Here is a 20,028-nt window from a genome sequence, read left to right as displayed (position 1 = left end):
GGTTTGTACAAAATAAGTTTCTTCTGCTTCTGTTCCCTTATACATCCACCACTGCAATTCTGCAAATGAAGCCCCCAAATTACACAATAGTGCCATTAAAGACATTGCCATTAAGTTGGCTAAATGCCACTTGCAGCCCTTGGGGTGAGATCCAACTAAGTAATATTTAAAGTAGACCCACTAAAATCACTGAACAACTTAAATTCACTGTGTTGTCTCATACCAGTGTTTTGATTACTGTGAGAGTAATAGAGTAGTTAATTCTAGAGTGTCTGGGTCCTGTTGGAGTTCTCTGATTTTTTTTCCTTTCCCTTAAAAATCTTCCTTTTGGGCAGACCAGAAATTGTTCCATCCAATTTATAGAAAGCGATAAAAAACATTACAACAGAAAAAGGCTTGGCATAACAGCTATATTGCAGTACCATGGGCTGCCACTGGATGGCCTGCAAATGTCTATTTCACTTTGCTGAATGAAAGAAAATGAGAATATGAATGCAGTTAGAACCTTACTAGATGTGATGGAGTAGACTTGTGAACAGTATATTCAGGGGAGTGGGGATGAGATGAATTTGTTTAATGCTTTGTGCCATAATATCTTACACATGCGTTCTTGGAGTATGTCTTTGTTTCCTGCGATGGGGAGGAGGATTTAAATTGGAATACAGCAGGTGGGGGGAAGGATTTTTAAAAACACAAAGCAGCATCCCCAAACACACTGTGCAGTGGCTTTAAATATGGATCTCCCATATTGTATGTAATTTCACTCTTCAAAGTATCATCTTAAGCAGAAGTATTCTTCCTCTTAATCTCATACAGCAGAAGGGAATGCCTCTTCTTGGGCTGTCTTTGCAGTAACATGCATGCATAATTGCTGGACAAAGAAATCGTGGTCCAGGTCACATGTAATGGCATATCATACTTTGGGACAATTTCTGGGTTATACGTATTTTATACTGTTGTTGTCTGTTGTTGTCTGAATGACTTTTTGTGTATTGCTTAGAAATTTCTGGATATAAAGTGATTTTAAAATTATGTAAATGAATAGAAATAACCCATCTTTAATGGTTTACCATGAGCAGCGTGGAGATCACTCCTGCTTCACTCCCTCTGTCTACCCAGTGGCAGTAACAAACCACAATCCCCGTCTTAGCATTGCATCCAAATAGGGAATTGTGGTTCATTTCACACCCAATAAACCATGATTGGTCAGCAAAGAGCAATGCTTGGCTTGACATTATGGATGGTCTAGACTAGAGCAAAACAAGCTATGTTTCCTGGTTTGTGCATGACACTAAGCCAAGAGAGCATGGCTTGTTGCTCCCACAGGCCAGAGGGCAGGAGCACTCATGGCAAATCATTAAATTGTGCTTCACCTTGATGTGTGAATGCTGCCAATGCCTTTTTCTTTGAAATGTTTATACATTTAATTGATTCATGAATCCAAACTCCTATGATTAATTAATAAAAACCTATTTACTTGGGTGATGGCCCTAAATACTACTTGCTGCTCTAGCAGCCAAGGCCTAGTGCTGCTTTTACCCTCAGTAAGGCTGTACCCAGAGGATGGTGCTTCATATTCTTGGTGGTTTTGGCTCAGTCAATCTGTAATTGTAACTATAAGTACATACCCTCCGGGAGCAATTATGTCTTTTTGGCTGCCAGGCAGCTCACAATCAACTTCTTCTTGTGTATTTGTTCCAATATGGCTAATATTGATGGCCTTTTGCCAGTTGCTTTGTTTCAGTTCACCGTGCTGGTGATACGGTTCGGTAGGCTGTAAATAATCGGTCCACTACCACCCAGTCTGGGGCATTCTTCTTTCCATGTTTCTGGCATCAGATTGCTCTGACACATTATGGAGGGCGAGGTGGGCTTCTTTGCTAGTATTCAGAGGGAGAATAGGCTGTGAAATAACATGAACAATAAGCAGAAGAAAGTAGGAGAGAACTTGAAGGTCAGCTCATGAAAGGGGTTGTACATTTGGAAAAAGTGTTCTCCACTTTTAGCTGTAGGGCTTAAAATGGAGGAATAAGGTTGGGGAGCAGTCACAAGACATACTGATCTCTCTGTGCTGGTCCCAATCTGCCATTTAGATTGCAGGAACTGAAATAACCGCAATCACCAGTATGGTTTGCAGGTGTCATGTATACTGAATTAGCATGCCCAGCACACAAATAGCCCCTGCCTATAAAACAGTAGTCCATCGCACACCTGCCTTCCCCTTTATGTTTGCAGTTTGAGAACACATGAGATCGATAATTGTTCTAACCAAAAGAGAGAACACAGCAATTGACTTTCCTAGGGTTATGTAATGAGTTTTGGGGTTTGTGCAGGAAGCTTTGATATTGCTTGCACAATATATTTCTAACAATGTGCCTCACATTGGCCATCACATGCTGCAAATTTTGCATTTTGTAAACCCCTAAACTATACTGCACAGAATGTAAACATATGGAAAACCTTTCAATTTTTTAATTTTTTGCTTTTTCACACAGCCATATGATGTCAATTTACAAGTCACGTCTGTGTTGTCCAAGCTCGCCTTGTTTCCTCATCCGCACATCCATGAATACCTTTTGGATCCCTATGTAAACCTAGCCTCCGGATGCCGCTCTCTTTTTTCAGTCATAGTCAGGGTAAGTAAATGAAGAATATTCAACTTGAACAGTGCCACAAAGTATCTGTGGCTGATTAACAAATGATGCTAAGGCACCTTTCAGATGATCGACCTATTTTTGTAATGCAGCTCCTCATCTTTCAGTTAGGGACCAGCCAAATCCACTTGGGATTTAAATAAAAAGTGCAATCCTGTACCTCCCTACTCAGAAGTAGGTACCATTGAGTTCAGTAGGACTTAGTCCCATGTAGGTGGGTATAGAATTGCAGCCTACACCTGCTTATGGTATATTTTCCTTGGAATAGCTGCAATCTCCAAGTAGAAAAAGTAACATTTTATGAACTTTGTAGGACAAACCATTAGTTTTTCTTGCAACGAGTGAGCAGTTGTTGCAGGGTAATGACATCAAGCACAGATCATACTTTATACTTCGACAGATACGATTATGTGTGGGGGGGGGGGGAATGTAACATATTATGTGTTCCTGACCAGTGTGTGATACAGGTTTTCTGGGAAATTTTCAGTTTTAAAATTTCCTGGGAAGTTTTCTGATGAGTTAAATGGTGTCTGATCTTATTTAGCATGTTTGTTTACTTCTGTTTTGTAAACAGAGCTGAAAACACTTACAGTCTCAGGTGAAATAAGAATTTTAGCTTTGGCTGTGCAGGTCAGATCAAACCAGTTAGATATATTTGTAGCTGCAGTTTTTGCTTGATTGTTATGTGTATTTGTGTTTTTATATTACTTACCTGCTTACAGAGTAATAAAACATATATGTACTTTCTCGCACACACTAGGGAAAGTAACCTGTAAAACATGAACTGACAGCTTTGAAACAAGCTTGCCTTATGTATTGCCATTCATTTATTGTTATTTATTATTATTTTGAAACACTGAATTTTTAGAAATGGAATATTTTCTGCAGAAAAATGAAGACATGGAAAGTGTTCCCTTTTGAAAAGTTTTTTTGCCCCACATCTCTGTTTCTGATATTATTTAGACTGCTAAACACTGAGCTGGCAGCCCTGGAAGCTAATGCCAATAGCTTCCAGCACTAATTTGCTCTTTGCTTCATTTTGTTCAATGCTCTCATATGTATGACATGCAGGTTGTTGCAGATCTCATGGTGAGGATCCAGCGCATACCCGACTTCACACCTAAATTGCTGCTGGTCAGGAAGCGTCTCCTTGGCTTAGAACCTGAAGGGCCCATGTAAGTATCTTAATGACCAGCCTATTCCAAGAGGCATCATGTGTGACTTTCTAATAATTCCTCATCCTATCTCCGCAGTGTTGACCACATGACATTACTAGAAGGTGTAATTGTATTGGAAGAATTTTGTAAAGAGCTGGCTGCAATTGCATTTGTGAAATACCATGCCTCATCCACGCCGTAAAAAGCTGCTCCAAGCATCCTGGCTACGAGATTCAAGCAGAAAAGACTGCTAACTTCCCAGGCAGGAGAACAGAAAGCAAAGCCTTGGCATTCATTTGGAGGACTCATATTGGACACCTTCAAATTGAAATACTAAATTCATTGGTAGTGACCATATGGGAGAGGAAAATGGATGTTCAACCTACAACGCAATCAATGGGATATCACAGATCACAACAAGCTCAAAGAGCTGCACACATGAAGACTTAAGTTTAAAGGTTTTCTTATTTTAATAACCTTCTAGGAGGTAGGAGTTTTTATATACTTTAGGGTTCCTAGGCTTTTAAAAAATACATTTGTTTCATAGCTGAGGTGTGTTTTATCCATTTAAATGAAAACCAGTAAGTGATTAAAGCATTGTAAAGTATTTAAATAAGAAGTTGTAAATGCACACACAGCTAAACAAATGATTTTTCTTTGTGTATCTTTCATGTTGAGTCCTGTTCATTGTGTTGTTCCAGTTGATCACTGATTATTATTATTTTGTTACACAAAAAAAGAGGTGACCACAAGTATACTCAAGTATTGGTTTTCCTTGATTCCTTGCTTATTCTCCTTTGTTATGCCGCATAACTTTATTTGCCTTCTATTTTGTATTGGAGCCCTGGATTATTTGATCCAAATGCCTGTTTACAAAAATGCTAGTATTACAGGTCACTTTATAGGGCTTTTAAGATTCTTTTTTATGATTAGTTGGCTGAAGAGTATCCTGTGCCTTGATGATTGGCAGTATCATTGTTTTGTGCTTTTCAGATATGTTATTACTTGGCTAATTTGAATAACTGAAGCGTCCAAGCCAAGGGACAGCTGGGTCTGATACCAATTGTCATAATGCATATAGGCTGAAATTCTCTGCAGGTTGTTGCATGCTTTAGCTTCAGTTTTGTGATCTTACTGTTTGCAACAGGGATCCATTATAAGCCAAGGAGAAAACAAGATCCCTTCATTTTGCCATAGTCATAAAATAGATTCCTTTGCCAGACAATCTGAGCTAGAAGACGAGTAAGAGGAAGGAGCAGTTGAACCACCTCATTCTGCCAGTAGTCTCTCCCTTTCTTTCTTTCTTTCTTTCTTTCTTTCTTTCTTTCTTTCTTCTGACTCATATCTGCCAGTTCTTCATAGGCTGAAAACTCCAAACATGTTGTCTACCCTGTATTTAATATAGTTTTTCTATAATCTTGTTGTTCTCAGTAGAAAACAAGGAGAGGCAGATATGGGGTGGGAGTGCCCTTCCTCACCCATTTGCCGTTAATTGACATAATCCTATGGTATTAACAACACATAATTTGGTTCCTAAACAGTTGTTCCATTAATCTCATTCTTGGGTATTCAGTGTAATTTTTTCAGGCGAATAAACTTTTAACACAATTGCTGCCTGCTTCAGATATTGTCAGGGTTGATGTAAATGTGGTTGAATTTTGCTCCAGTGATGTAAACTCTGGTTTGTACCACAAGAAGTTCTAATGATACAGAAACTTGCTGAGCATGAAGGCCAAGTGTTGGAGAGTGGGATAATTTAGTTATATTGGCAGGCCTCTATGGTGAAAAAACTGTGGAGCAAAATTTTGAGCTGCCTTTATTATAAATGAGATATGGCCAAGGAGCTGCCTGACAGAGCATATTCATCCGTACTCTGTGATCAAGATATTTGCATCCCTAGTTGAATAATAGCACATTGATTTTTTAAATGTTTTTGCACCAAAGTTACTGAATTTGACTCACAAATACAACTAACTAAACTACACGTAAGATAAGGCTCAGAATTTTCTTCTCGAGAAGAAAATTTTGAGATAGATATTGGGTAAGAAGTTATAAAATAAACATTCATGGAAGCGGGCCTGAACAGCTTTTTACATTTTTTTGCATTGCAGGTAGCATTTTAGAGAAATCCTTTTGGAGTCCCACAGAAGTTGATGATATCCCAAAGTAAGTGGGAGGCAGACTTAAGTTTTGGTGTTTAAAAGTATAAGGGAAAAGGTTTACTTAAGTTAACTGTGTAATTAGCTATTCATGATAGCCAAAGTTATTCACACGATGCTGGATTGAATTATAAAAACAAATAAATAAAAATGATACAGGATACATCTATTAGTGCAAGCAGGATATCTAACATTAAAGTTCAGTTTGCTTTTAGAAACATCAAGATCCAAGCTTGATTGCACATAGCCTGCATATATTCAGGAAGTTCTCTTGTTTTCAGGATGTAACCCTGCTGATGTCATTTTCCCATTCCCTTTTTGTCATAATATCTGGCACAAATTTAGGAAACGCTTTAACTCTTTCTCTTGGCATCATAATTGTTCTCTTGAACCCATAAATTGATAGCCTTTTTATTTTTGTAAAAACAATTGAATTTTCCTTCCCAAATGGAACTTGTTTAACGTTTTTATAACTTGTTTTCATGCACTTTTATTTTAAAGGCTAGTTGGGCCCTTGTTTGAATTGGTTGAATCTATGCATGTCATAACTATCCCTATTCTGATGTGTCTGAGTGTGTTTATGTACATGCATGTGTGCACACATGGAGATGCATGTGTGGTTATTTATTATCCGTCAGGAGAACATACAGCCTGTTCTCCAGAAGTAGTGAGCAGCCACTGGTTATAAAGATGTTTGTGCTAACTATTGGGTTCTTGGTCCCATTACAGATAAAACAAACAGTGTTTCTATATGAGAGTGGATGAGGAAAGCTTGAATTGTTTGATTCCAGGATACAGATCCAGTTTCAGTTTTTACCCTGATGCACATTTATGTAAATAAAGGCACCTTTATATCATCTATTGTATCTATTTAATTTAGATTCTGATGTTGAAAATTTTGTAACAACAACATGAGACGTCTACTGGAATAGCCATTTCCTCTTAAGCTATTTTTGTTATAACTGTAGTTGTCTGCCTAGTAGTGTCATCTTTTAACTGTAGCATTCTGATATAATGTATTCATCAGTGCAATATTGAAGCTGTGATACAAGGCACAGCTTCAGCCTGGTTGTACATCATCTGTTTACGTGTGTATATTTGTATACTAATGGACTGAAACCCAGCACTTGCTTGCGGCATTGCCGGTGCAAAGATTGTAACACTGCATTCTACGGGGCACAGTAATCGTGGCATTCCTTTATAAATGCATGGCAGCTGCTCACCATGAGCTGCTGAATGCAGCAAAGCTTTCAGTTGTGAAATAACATCCTTACTTAACTTGGCACAAGAAACAGGATAGTACAATGCGGAAGCTACACATCCACTGTTCTCAGTTGTGTGAGAAATTAAGATTAGCATCTCTCAACAAACACATCTGTATAACCATGATTAATAATGCCTGTGCCCTGTTGCCTAGTGTTACAAGGTCAATATATACTCCTGGATTTTTCTCCCCTCCTGTCTTGTTTACATTAAACAGAAGATGTTCAGCAAACCTTTCCTATTGAACTTGGTGTAGTTCATTCGCTGACAATGTTTGCCAAGGTGTAATAGACCCATGAAGGATGGTTGAAACAGCCACATTAGAGAGCACATGGCGGTAACTTGTGTCAGCAGATACAATTCAGGCGTTTTTTGTTAAAAAGCATGCATGAAGGATTAAAATGGATATTCTTAAAAATAAATTAATATAATTTCAACAGAGTGATGCCTTATGTTTGCTGAAGTTTGTGCATTTTTAAGTTTGACTATCGTCTCTAAAAACAAAGTGACCAGATTTTACATTTACATTCCGCTTTTTCCTATCACCCTCCCAGCTGACCCTTCTCCTAATATTGGTAATCACACATTGCATCCGCCCCCTCCCCCCATTTCCTCTCATTAAATTAAAATCACTCCTTTCATTAGTAAGTGGACGTTGGGCTTCATCATTTTACTTATATGTTACTTCTGCCTCACCTTTTTATGGGAATAATATAGATAGCTAGAAAATTCAGGTTTTAAACCATGTTGGTAATTTTTTTGATGGGTGGACAATCTTTTTCAGGCCAAGCGTCAATTCTGGGGGAGTGGGGCAGACGCAAAAAGTTAGCAAAGCAACAAATGTGATTTGTACAATAGACTCATTTCTACATACACTCACGTACTCCCATCTATCGTCCATCCAGTTCAAAGACAGCAGGGCGGAAACAGATGCAAAGCAGGGCTGGTAAGGAATGTGGCTCAGGGCAAAGGGGTGTGATTGCGGAGGGCTTACAGTTTCAGCAGAGGCCCATGGTCCAGATAAGAGGCCTTGAGGACTACATTTGGTCCTTGGTTCCCAATTGAGAGTTATTGAGGGCAAACACATTCCTCTTAAGTGATTCTTGAGCACACTAAGTCTTATTATCCATGCTCTCATAACTCTGGTTCCTAGCCCAACAGGCATGCACAAAGTCAGCCACCCACTTGCGCTTTTTGGTCCAAGAATGCCTCACTCATTTGGGGCATATGTAATGCTGTACACTGGAATGTTCTGAAATTTTAGTGGCTGCAAGCACATATTCAAAGACTCTTTGTAAAACGAGCATTGGTGAAGTATTTTCTTCATTTATGCAGCTGAGGCGTAAACAAGGCCCACCGCAAAAATACCTCTCCACTGTAAAGGCTTTTTGCTGCCATTAAATCAGCCTTAATGTGTACCTCATTATAGCTTTTTTGTCATTAAAGTGTTTGCAGGAGGGCGGATATTAGCCAGCATGTTGTGTTTTATGGCAGTAGCAGTAGCTACCATTTCATCATGCATACCTCTTCTACCTTATTACCTCATTTAAAAGACTTCATTGGAACCTGTATTTGCATGCTCAGATATATTTCTTTTGTGAAGCATAACAGAAATGTGTTCTAATGATACTATCCTCAAACCATTGGACTTGGATGGGCTTCTGAAGCATCAGAGTGCTTGCTGCAGTCATATTCCGTAGAGGCTGAAGTTTTTAAAAATGCTCAAGACTGCATGCCCTGGTTCTTTCCATGCCTCTTTGTGAGTTTGATATAGCTTTGTCGTATGTTCAGGGCACTGGAAGCAGAGTTGAGTTTCAGAACTCTAAACAGTACTTGTCATCTATCACGGATTTCAGCTGCTCTGTAATAATTACCATGGAATCTTGCCAGAAGCCAGATATAGTCAAGCTGTTGCCAAGATTGGTTAGCTGTGCTAGCAGTAGCCAGAACTCATATTAGTGTTGTTGGTCATGTTTGCACTAGAGCACAGTGCTTACCAAGTGAAATGTAGTCCACCTCTCCCCGTTCAGACCTTTGAAGGCTCCCTTTCAATAGGAAAAGGATATTGCAGCAGCTTCAAGGAAAAGCTGGAGTATGTGTGCAGGTAGAAAGGTCCCAAGCTGAATGGGTTATACCACTTCAAATTGCAGGTGGGTCATATTTTTTTACTGCTCTCTGCAAGGAGAAACTAACACTGCAGGGAGCAAGCTGAGACAAAACCTCTCTCCCTGAGGTACTTAATTTGCAAAAGGCTTTTAAAATAATACGGTGTGGCACATACCTTTGTAGCCTTGAAGGGGTATGATACCCCAGGATTCTGTCACCCTGTTTCTCTGCAGGCATCACCTAGGTTTCATTTCCAAAGGGAGGAAAGGGAACTGTTGCTGTTTATTTCTGAAAACCTTTCACTGCTGTTCATCTTCCCTGCTTCTCCCATCTGCTAGGAAAATTCTCTGCACAGAGAAAGAACCAGCGATAAGCCACTGACAAGCTTTCAGCTGTAGATATTCTCTGTTCCAAATCAGTGAAAATGTAATTATATATCAGTTAATATGTATATTCTGCAACAAGAGGAGCCAAACAGATTTGTAAGGATGCTGTCTGCAATGATAGCAAAGGCAGTACATTTGCTTTCTGAACTTAATAGGGACTGGTTTGGTTTCACTTGTAATAATGAGATTGCATTCAGATATTACTATGTGAACTATGATCTTTCTAATATAAACCTATGATGAACTTTTTGTATATTCTGCACCTAACTGAAGTGTGTGCCAAAAATGTAAAGGGTGAATGGGGCAAACACAGGTTGGCAAACTTATATTCATCAGGAAACCAGGACCGGCTGACTGCAGGAGACTGGAGTTTGCCTGGAATGATGTGAAAAATAGCCGCCTCACTATTTTGCCAAGTTATTTAAGCAGATTGTTTAGCCCATGTGTCATGGGTGATACACATGAGAACATCCATTTGCGAACTTAAGAAAATCATAATTGCATTGTAATTGGCTGAATTGGAGGGGCATAAACTTGGCAGTGATTATTCCGTACCTTGATGAAGTAACATGTTTAAAGGAGGAAAAGGAGCAGGAAGGCAATATTTTACTAGCTCACAAAACACAAAACCAATGGTGCTGCTATCAATCAAACCAGATGCCCTCAACCTCGATTTCAGTGATTTAACTAGCATTTCCTCAGCTTAGGTTAACGCTGAATGCCGGCCTCAGGCCTCTGTGACTTAGTCAAAGCACTCTGCAGCTGAAGTGAATGATTATCTCACCTGGACAACTGCTAAATTCTCTGACTCTGGATCTAGTTACACAGAGTAATGTCCCTAGGGGGAACAATACAAAGTCAGTCAAGTGGGATATATTATAAGGACGTTTTAGCAAATTCAAAAACGAAAGGAGTTTTGAAGCAATTTTCTTTATGGGATTACCAGTTCACTGTTGCATTTATAACTGGGTTTTCCCCCTAAAGTGTTCTGTGGAAGGCAGCCTTTTTGAAAGAAAGAAAGAAAGAAAGAAAGAAAGAAAGAAAGAAAGAAAGAAAGAAGCACCATCATGATGAGCTAAAGAACAAAATCACTAATATGTGGGTTTTTCCTCTTAAATGGTTTCCGAAAGCTGCAGTTTATCTCCATTTTAAAACTATTATTTCTTCTGTGAACTTTTAACAACTATTTTTAACTATTATTTCTTTTCTGTGTACAGAAACACATAAAAACTGCCACTTTGGAGGTGAGGGGAATTGTGCTGTGCTGTTTCTAAATGACAAAAGGCCTGAAATATCACAGCCTTTCTGTTCCAAGTCTTTATGGTGTGTGCTCCACACAAGTAAAATTGAATATCATTAGTAATTGAAATTTACTTTTTCTGTTTGCTTAAAAGCTTGATTTAAAGTCAGTAGCCAAATTATAACTTTCTAGCTTGGTGAACATGGATAAATCCCATATAATGAGTGCATAGTTCATAATGTTCAGCACGGAATGCATGTGCAGTTTTTATATATCTAAATTTATTTCCTGTCTACAAAATGTCACTTTTATTCCATGGAGTTTCAATTATCCCTCCTAACCATTTACAGGGCAAGCATATATATGCCTACTCAGAAGTAAGTCCCAGAAAAACACAATTGATTGATTCCCAGGTAAACTTGTGGGATTTCAGTCTCAGTTGTGAAATCCTTGGGGACAGAAGTATTTGTATAACTTATGAAGCTCTGCTATTTGACCTTTTATGCTGCATTCCATTTTTATTGTTACTTATTTTATTGCCATTGAATTTTAATTTGTTTTTTATTTTTCTCTAAAAGCTGTCCTGAGAGGGTGACCTATCATGAATGAATAAACCAAATGTAAGCCACTTTGGGCTTCCTGGAAGAAAAACTAATGCTAAATAAATTTAAGGAAGGAAATGGTTAGAGTAATGAAAAAGATATTGGATACCTGATTCTGCAAAATAGCATCTTTTGGCCTCCACATAAGTTGCAGTCCCCAGACCACATCATGCACTATGGTAATATCCCCAAAGTCTGTGAGAGAACTTTGGGGTTAGGGCTTTACGATGCAGTCTTCAACATGTTTACTCAGAAGTAAGCCCCACTATATTCTCTTAGAGACTGAAACCCAGGTACACCTGATGGAGAGGCAGCTCTTTAGTCAACCCTGCCACCACCTCCGTGATCTTCCTTGCTTGAAGACGGAGGCACTGCAGAGCTACGGGACTTCTGAGAGTAGAAAAGTGGCACATCTGAGACTCACCAGTCACTACTAGACAGACTCAGTTTTGCTGTTACTATTCACTTCTCCTTTACAAACCTGTGGCATGGGCCAAAGCTATTTAGACATGTGTGTGAAACAAGATCCTGAGCATGCACCAAGTCAGCCACAGGGGTCTGTTTCAAGATATTTATGAATGGTTCAAGGTGAAGTGAGGTATTGAAATAAAATGAATGGTATCCTATAATTAGTCCTCTACACTTGACGTAGAGCCTAAGATTGCTTCATCAGGAAGCTGGGGGTGCCTGCAAGCCGCTGGAACTCTGAGCGTCCCCCAGTATGCGCAACTCTGGAAAAGGCACCTTTCTTCTCTTCCAGTGTGCTCAGCCACATATACCAGATGGTATATGCACACTGCACTTCTGGCATAACACAGCAAGACGTGTGAGACATCATAGAGCTTAATCTACTACAGTGGTATCTCAGGATGTGAACGGGATCCGTTCCGGAGCCCCATTTGCATCTCGAATGGAACGCAAGACGCAACAACGGGTCACGTTTCACCGCTTCCGTGTATGCGCGTCACGTCATTTTGCGCGTCTGCGCATGCGTGAGCAGCGAAACCCGGAAGTAACGCACTCCGTTACTTCCAGTTCACCGCAGAGCGCAACCTGAAAGCATTCAACCTAAAGCGTATTTATCCCGAGGTATGACTGTATTTATTTACACACTATGTACAGACAAAAGCATAATGGCGTCCGTTCTCTCCAGCTCCGAGAGAACAACAGGCAGAAATAAAAGTGAAAGTACATTACAAAGTACATACAGCGGAAGAGATAACTGTCTTCCGTTTCCCACACTCTTCTCAGACAGGCATGTGATTTACACCAATCACAAATGCAGCATCGGAGGAGTGAAATTGCTAACATGGCATATATATTTACATTTGGTGTGTCCAAGAGTTAAAAGCTGGTCACTTGCAAACTCTGACTCCCCAAAAACCCTTAACAATCATTTCAGTTATCAAATCCTGCATTATTAACAACATCTGACACATAGATATGGTTAAGCCAAGCCAATTTTCTACCATTGTTGTACCAAACTGGGAAGTCCTCTGTATGATTCCAAGCCGATCCATAATAGGACATACAGTGGTACCTCGGGTTACATACGCTTCAGGTTATCTACGCTTCAGGTTACAGACTCCGCTAACCCAGAAACAGTACCTCGGGTTAAGAACTTTGCTTCAGGATGAGAACAGTTTCAGGTTAAGAACAGACCTCCGGAACGAATTAAGTACTTAACCCGAGGTACCACTGTATGTTCATTTACTACATTAATAGCCCACCTTTCCTACAAGGAGCTCAAGGTGACGTACCTATTTCTCCCCTCTATTTTATCTGCACAACAACTGTAAGGCAGGGTAGGCTGAAATATAGCAACTGATCCAAGGTTGCTGAGTTTTATGGCTGAACATGGATTCAAATTCAGGTCTCTCTAGTCTTAGCCATCCTCTACTCTTAGCCTGACTCTCTAAAAACTACACTTCTCATGCCTGCAAATAACGTATAGTTTATCATTTGCCTATATAGTACACACACCTAATGTTACTATAATGAGAATCATCACCTTACATTTCCAGAATGTAGCAGTCAGCTCCTGCTTTAAAGCCACTTCTGTGCTTAATAGTGTGTAAATCCATTATAACAGGGTGTGATCATCGGCATACAAGTGATCTTTTATATGATCAGTGATGGTCAGTTACATAAAAGTTTTTCTCCCTTACAATGCAGACTTGTCAGTTATATAAACGTTCCTCTGTCTTGTGTTAGATATTTGCAGTCCCAATGGGCCATTATCCTGGTCATGCTATTATCTGTTTAGTGTGTGCTATAATTCGTCTCAAAGACAAAATGGAACAAGGGCCATTAAACTGGCCTATATCTAAGAAGTAGTAATTTTATGTGCCCATCTATTATGGCTTTACCGTGAACGACAGGCAAGCTGCCAGGAAACTCTGGGCTGTTATATTTACATCTCACAGAATTATAATGGTAAAAGTTCAGACTGCCTTCCACAACTTTATGCCGGCACTCCAGTAGTAGTAGTAGTAGTAGTAGTAGTAGTAGTAGTAGTAGTAATTAATATATTTATACCCTACCCATCTGGCTGGGTTTCCCCCGCCACTCTGGGCGGCTTCCAACAAAATATTAAAAAGAAAAGATAACATCATATATTAAAAACTTCCCTAAACAGGGCTGCTTTCAGATGCCTTCTAAAAGTCAGATAGTTGTTTATTTCCTTGACATCTGATGGGAGGGAGTTCCACAGGGCCAGATGCAGTACTCCTCTTGAGAGAAATGTGTTTGCACAAGGCAAATAAAATACTGCAAAAAAAGAGACACTTGCAATTACTGCACATTTTTCAGCAGTTCAAGTATTTCCCACATTACCTTAAAACTGACAGTTAAATCCAGTGTTCTACCAAAAGAGAAAAGGAAGGAAGGGAGAAACAACAACCCACTGAGCATGTAAAGGTAAAGGTAAAGGGACCCCTGAACATTAGGTCCAGTCGTGGCCGACTCTGGGGTTGCGGCACTCATCTAGCTTTATTGGCCAAGGGAGCCAGCGTACAGCATGACTAAGCCGCTTCTGGCGAACCAGTGCAGCGCATGGAAATGCCGTTTACCTTCACGCCAGAGTGGTACCTATTTATCTACTTGCACTTTGACGTGCTTTCGAACTGCTAGGTTGGCAGGAACAGGGACCAAGCAACGGGAGCTCACCCCGTTGCAGGGATTCGAACCACCGACCTTCTGATTGGCAAGTCCTAGGCTCAGGGGTTTAACCCACAGCACCACCCACGTCCCTTCACTTCAGTGGCGTAGCGTGGGTTATCAGCATCCGGGGCAAGGCAAGTAATTTGCGCCCCCTAACCCATGGATTTGCGCCCCCTAACCCGTGGATTTGCGCCCCCCCTAACCCGTGGATTTCCCTAACCCCCAGATGTTGCACCCGGTGCGGCCGGCCCCCCCTGCACCCCCCACGCTACGCCACTGCTTCACTTAGCATGTATTTTATCTTAAAAGGAGACTTACCAATCTTTTGATTTTGTTAATAGCTGAGTGTAAACTACATTTGCAGTAAACAAATTGATTTTTATTTCTACACTAACATTATTGTTGAGAAAAGATCCCTGGAAAGAAACAGATTATCGGTTCCACACAACAATGATACCTGTTTCGGAAAACAAAAAGGGTGAACTTGTAGGGCCTCTTGTACATCACTTTAAGCAGTACCGAAGCCTGACATGGTGCTTAGATCCTGAGCCTGAGCTTGTTCACTGCATGCTGCTGAATGTTCTGAATGGTCATGAGCCAAGTGCACTTGGCCCATTCAATAATAAAGACAGTCAAAACTAATTATGAAATGCATTGATCATTTTGGGTGTGTGTGACCATTGTTCAAATTGTTAATGCAGGGATAAACAAGATTATGTCATTTGTTGTCCATATGTAGGACTTTGTCTGACCTTTTCCCATTATATCAATTTCTTTTATATCAGGATCCTGTTTCACCATAAGCTTCTTGCAGCTTGTTCATCTGAGCCTTGTGCTTGGCAGGCTATCAACCTGATGCACTCGCCACTATGTCCATGAAGGTATTTTTCCAGGACATTCAGTTCTTACCATCTGTTAGTTGGCTCTCATCTAGGAGATTTTGATTGGGTGTCCTTTTCCCAAAGTGTCCCTTTATCTGGATTAGTTTTGCAGGGTTCAAGCTGTCCTTATAAGTGTTCCAGGGATAGGACATACAGTATGAGAGACTGGACTGTTAGTTTAGTAATAAATGCATTTCTGATCGTGCATTTGTCTGTGAAGCACATTCAAGAAGAACGGAAGTGAAGATAAAGACTTGAAGCAATTCAAAAGATATTGGGGACAAGGATAGTGCCAAAACCTCATTGGAGATAGCATGTTTTTATTCCAGAAGATGCAGGTTTGCGTATTTATTAGACGCAGCACCACTGCTGTTTTCTTGTTCAGATACTAATAACAGCCATTACGAAAGCAATTTACAGATATTAAAGAAGGCAGGCAGTAATGTTATTCTCGGTACCCCGGGTCAGACGAAACGTTAAACCATGATTTATTTAGGCTGCGGTTTAACAAACTACAAGTTAACCATGAGTTGTCATACAGATGCTTAAACAAACTATGGCTTGTTTCTTCAAAGTTTAGTTTGCTTTCCATGTTTTTGTAGCTTGATAAGCATCTCGGGTGGCCAAAGAACCAACCTTGGCTTAGAGAGACAGCAAGCTTGGTGCCACTTGGCTCCTGCCCGGTCCATTTTGCTGCCATGTTGTGTTAAGCTAAGCCAAAGTTTGGTCCAGCATGTCATCCAAACTGGGACCTCTGATTAAGCTCTCCCCTCACCCTGAGCTGTAACCAAGAACAAGCCAAGAGCAAACTTCCACATGAGTATCCCTGACTGGATGATGGATCATGTGCTCAATCCTCCCTCAACCAGCTGCTGGGTCTGAGGGTATGTAGTCCCAGTTTGTTAAAAGTACTGATAGCACCAGTCAGCCTTTGGGGAAGGGTGATGGCTCAGTGGTAGAGCATGTGCTTAACATGCAAAAGGTCTCAGGTTCCATCACTGGCATTGAGTATAAAGATTCCTCACGAGGTGCAATTCAATTATCAACCAGATGCTTGGAAACCACTGGAACAGACCGTCTCCTTGCTTGACTACTTTTGGCTATTGCAGCAGATGTGAGCTCTTTGCTTCGCTGTTCTTGCATCTCTAGGCTTGAATGCATATGTTGAATTCCTCATTTTGGTGCCAAGCCTGTGGTGGCAACCTCTGTGAGCTTGCATCCTCTTTCACTGAAAGGCTGCACGTTTCTGCCATCGAGCAAAATGGGCAGAGCTTCTTATTTGTAAGTAGAAATTGTAACGTGTGCAGATTACACTCAGAAGTGGTCAGGAAAGTCTGGTGCCAAAGTACCATTAGTCAAAGTAATTAATCATTTAGATCTCAGCTTAAGGGTATTTTGACGATGAAATACAACTCTATCCAATACCTGGTGTTGGGAAGAACTGTGAGCAGCAAGCATATTAAACATGAATGACCTAATCAGACAAATTGTATGGCTGTGCATGGCTCATTAATGTTTCACTAAGAAGCCTTGAGAGAGAGAGAAAACATGCTGCATTAGAGTGAGGACTAACAGAGGGAAGTCAGGAGTAGAGTAACTTAATGACCTCCCAAAACACAGTGGTTTGAAGTATCATTTAAAAATACAAGAGAAATTTGCTTACATATAGACACAATATTGTTGTCGTCCTCCTGCATATTTCTAAGTTCTCAAAAACTCGGTGAGTTAGGGACTTTCCTGCATGCAAAGACAGGCTCTGGAAGATTGAGCAGATGAGACCAATAGTGGGTCCAACAGTCAAGAAGGTGGGTACTGCACGTGCTGTAGTGGGAAGTAAAGGGCAGATGAACTCGTCAGCCTGGGAAGGTAGCCCATCTAGGAGAAGGAAAACTCTGATGCAATACCTCCACAGCCTTAAAGATATACCGGTAGTCATTCGTGAGAAAGAAGGAACAAGTTACCAGGTCTCTCTCTCTTTTTCTGATCTATAAAATGGAACTGATATTGAAGATATAGTGTGATATTGACAGAATTGCCCTATTGGTGCATTATCTTGTAAAAAATCAGAAATATTAAAATATTTCTACATGGTATTATCTTTTCTACTGCCTTTCTGCTTGTGATGGGGAAATGTAACTTTTCTTGCTAGAATTATTCAATTCCAGAATGGAAAATACAGCTGAAGCCACACAAATGAGTCATTTAACATTAATGTGCACTCACAGATTTCCATTAACGTGTCTTTAGTAAATAAACTGCAATCCAGAGTCATTTTCCTTTGCAGCTGTGGCCCATTAGCAACACTTTAGAGGAACCCAAATTCCAACCACAGGTAGCAAAAAGTGAAAGGCACCTGCATAGAAATAACATTCTCTATTCAGCACTACAAGCAACCTGAACAGGTCGGTGGGCTATAAATAATGCTAGCTTACTTAATTTATAATGGAGTTCCCTTCTGTGTGGAAGAAAAATCAGTAATAGCATAAAATACTGACTTATGCTATCAGATTACTTTACCAGCCACCTTCTTAGCAGATAAAAAGTTAATATTGCCATTGACTTATACAGGTCATAGTGGTGGTGGTTGTTGGCATCCATCTGTCTTGGGACACAATGGAAGAGTGTGCCGCTGGAGTGAAATCAAACCACTGGGGAGTTACAATGCCTGCTGTGGCTGAAGAGACCAATATAGGACAGACATGCTTTATTGCAGGTGGGGCAGATGAGGGCATCCGGTTTTGCTGCTACAGGTGTACCATGGTGTTTTTTCTTTCTGTGCTTCTCCCAGTGGTAATTTCTCCTCTGGTCACTGTTGTGGATAAATGACCTGTGGACCACAGTTTGGGTACCCCTGCTCTAAGTCTTTCTATTTGGACTCTCCACAGGCTATACCCCTCTCCAGTACCACCAGTTCCTCTACAGCATGGGTAAGCAAGCTAAGGCCCGGGAGCTGGAGCCGGCCCAATTGCCTTCTAAATCCAGCCTGTGGAGAGTCTGGGAATCAGCGTGTTTTCAAATGAGTAGAATGTGTGCTTTTATTTAAAATGCATCTCTGGGTTATTTGTGGGGCATAGGAATTCGTTCACCCCCCCAAAAAAATATAGTCCTCCCCCCCCCACAAGGTCTGAGGGACAGTGGACTGGCCGTCTGCTGAAAAAGATAGGTGACCCCTGCTCTACAGAGCTCAAAGCAGCACCCTTGGCTCCCTCAAACAACCTGTGTGGTACATTCTTCTAAGAGAGAGTAGCCCACATTACCAGCTTAAAATGCAGCCTAGTCATTTTTTTTCCTTTCAGTCCGTATCTTAACTAAGGAAAAACACATCAGAATGTAGTATCTCATAAGCAACATTGGATAGAAATAAAATTGTGGCTAACGCCATGTGTATACCACTTCCCAAACTGATGGTGGGAGCAGACTGGATACAGAGTAAACAGGAGCGTGTACCCAGCCTATGTCTGCTTCTACAATGCTGCTTCTCCCTTCCTTTTTCTCCCAGCACCAAAGTAAGATCTTGAGTTAATAAAAAGCAGGGCATTCTCAGGATCCAGATCTTTGATAATGACAATATTGCTGTAGCAGATGTCTTTCTGTACAGGTATCACATTTATTCCATGATAATTACCAAGTTTTCAAATCCATGGGGTTTAATTTGACGCCTGAAAGTAGTATAGGATCCTGAATGATGCGTTTTGCACAGTAGTTGAAGGAAACGAATTACTGTACTATGGCTAGAGTGAGGGGGAGCCTGCAGTAGGAATTCTTTATAGGATGCTACAGAGGCAGTTAAGATTAATGGACTGAACAACTGGTCAGTGTCATATAATTCTTTTAAGTCATGTAGGGAAGGTGCAATGACTGTCCAAGTGATGGGTAAGAAAAAGAAAGAAGCAGTAGCTTTCTAAGCCAATTTATCAGAAAGCAGCAGCACTTTTTTGCTCAGAGCGATATATTGTCTCTGAAGAAATTCTCTTGGGTGATAGAGTATGAACTGTGTACATGTCTTGGTTGAGTGGGAGATGCAATGCCATGTGTAAATATGGCACACAAATGTGATATTGGGGAAAACAAGCTGACCAGGAGGTGAAAAATGACTCGAAAGTGTAATATCATGTACAAGCTGTTTCTGCCCTCCCTCTTTGGTGAAATAAAGTGGTATGTACTAGAAGAAGAACAGCCTTCTCCTGACTCTGCATTAAGTGTACCCTGGAAATCAACGCGTTTGAGTTGTTATCTGTACAGAAGCACCAAAAGTAGACTCACCAGATGCACCCCACCCTGCATTTATCAGGGCATAACCCTTCGTGTATCTGATGAGCTATGCCCTAATAAATGCATATCCTTATGTAGACTCTAATATACAAAAGCTTGGACCAGCCTCCCCCAGCCTGATTCCCGCTCCAGTTGTTTTGGGCCAC

General features: G+C 40.5%; 1 protein-coding gene and 1 long non-coding RNA gene across 5 annotated transcripts in view; one reads left to right on the top strand and one right to left on the bottom strand.

Annotated features, from left to right (window-relative positions):
* Window positions 1-7,674, top strand: part of FHIP2A (FHF complex subunit HOOK interacting protein 2A) — a 32,792-nt gene extending 25,118 nt beyond the window's left edge. For 2 of the 4 annotated variants that reach the window (XM_083741274.1, XM_083741272.1), the window contains 4 exons: window positions 2,496-2,636; window positions 3,726-3,829; window positions 3,908-4,298; window positions 5,923-7,674. In XM_083741274.1, the coding sequence (XP_083597400.1) occupies window positions 2,496-2,636; window positions 3,726-3,829; window positions 3,908-4,013 (351 nt within the window). In that variant the 3' untranslated portion in view covers window positions 4,014-4,298; window positions 5,923-7,674. Of the gene's footprint in view, window positions 1-2,495; window positions 2,637-3,725; window positions 3,830-3,907 lie in introns of all 4 variants that reach the window. The other 2 variants (XM_083741273.1, XM_083741271.1) reach the window with 1 other exon arrangement.
* On the bottom strand, window positions 1,341-14,820 carry LOC310845819. The gene is made up of 2 exons (XR_014564974.1): window positions 9,515-14,820; window positions 1,341-1,903 (listed from the first exon to the last, which is right to left on the bottom strand). It is a non-coding gene; the product is annotated as an uncharacterized lncRNA (long non-coding RNA).
* Window positions 14,821-20,028: the final 5,208 nt, after the last annotated feature.

The sequence above is a fragment of the Podarcis gaigeae genome (genome assembly GCF_964106915.1).
Source record: "Podarcis gaigeae genome assembly, chromosome: 5".
Taxonomy (NCBI): domain Eukaryota; kingdom Metazoa; phylum Chordata; class Lepidosauria; order Squamata; family Lacertidae; genus Podarcis; species Podarcis gaigeae.
The sequence above is the reverse complement of the archived record's forward strand: the minus strand, read 5'-3'. Positions and strand labels throughout refer to the sequence as shown.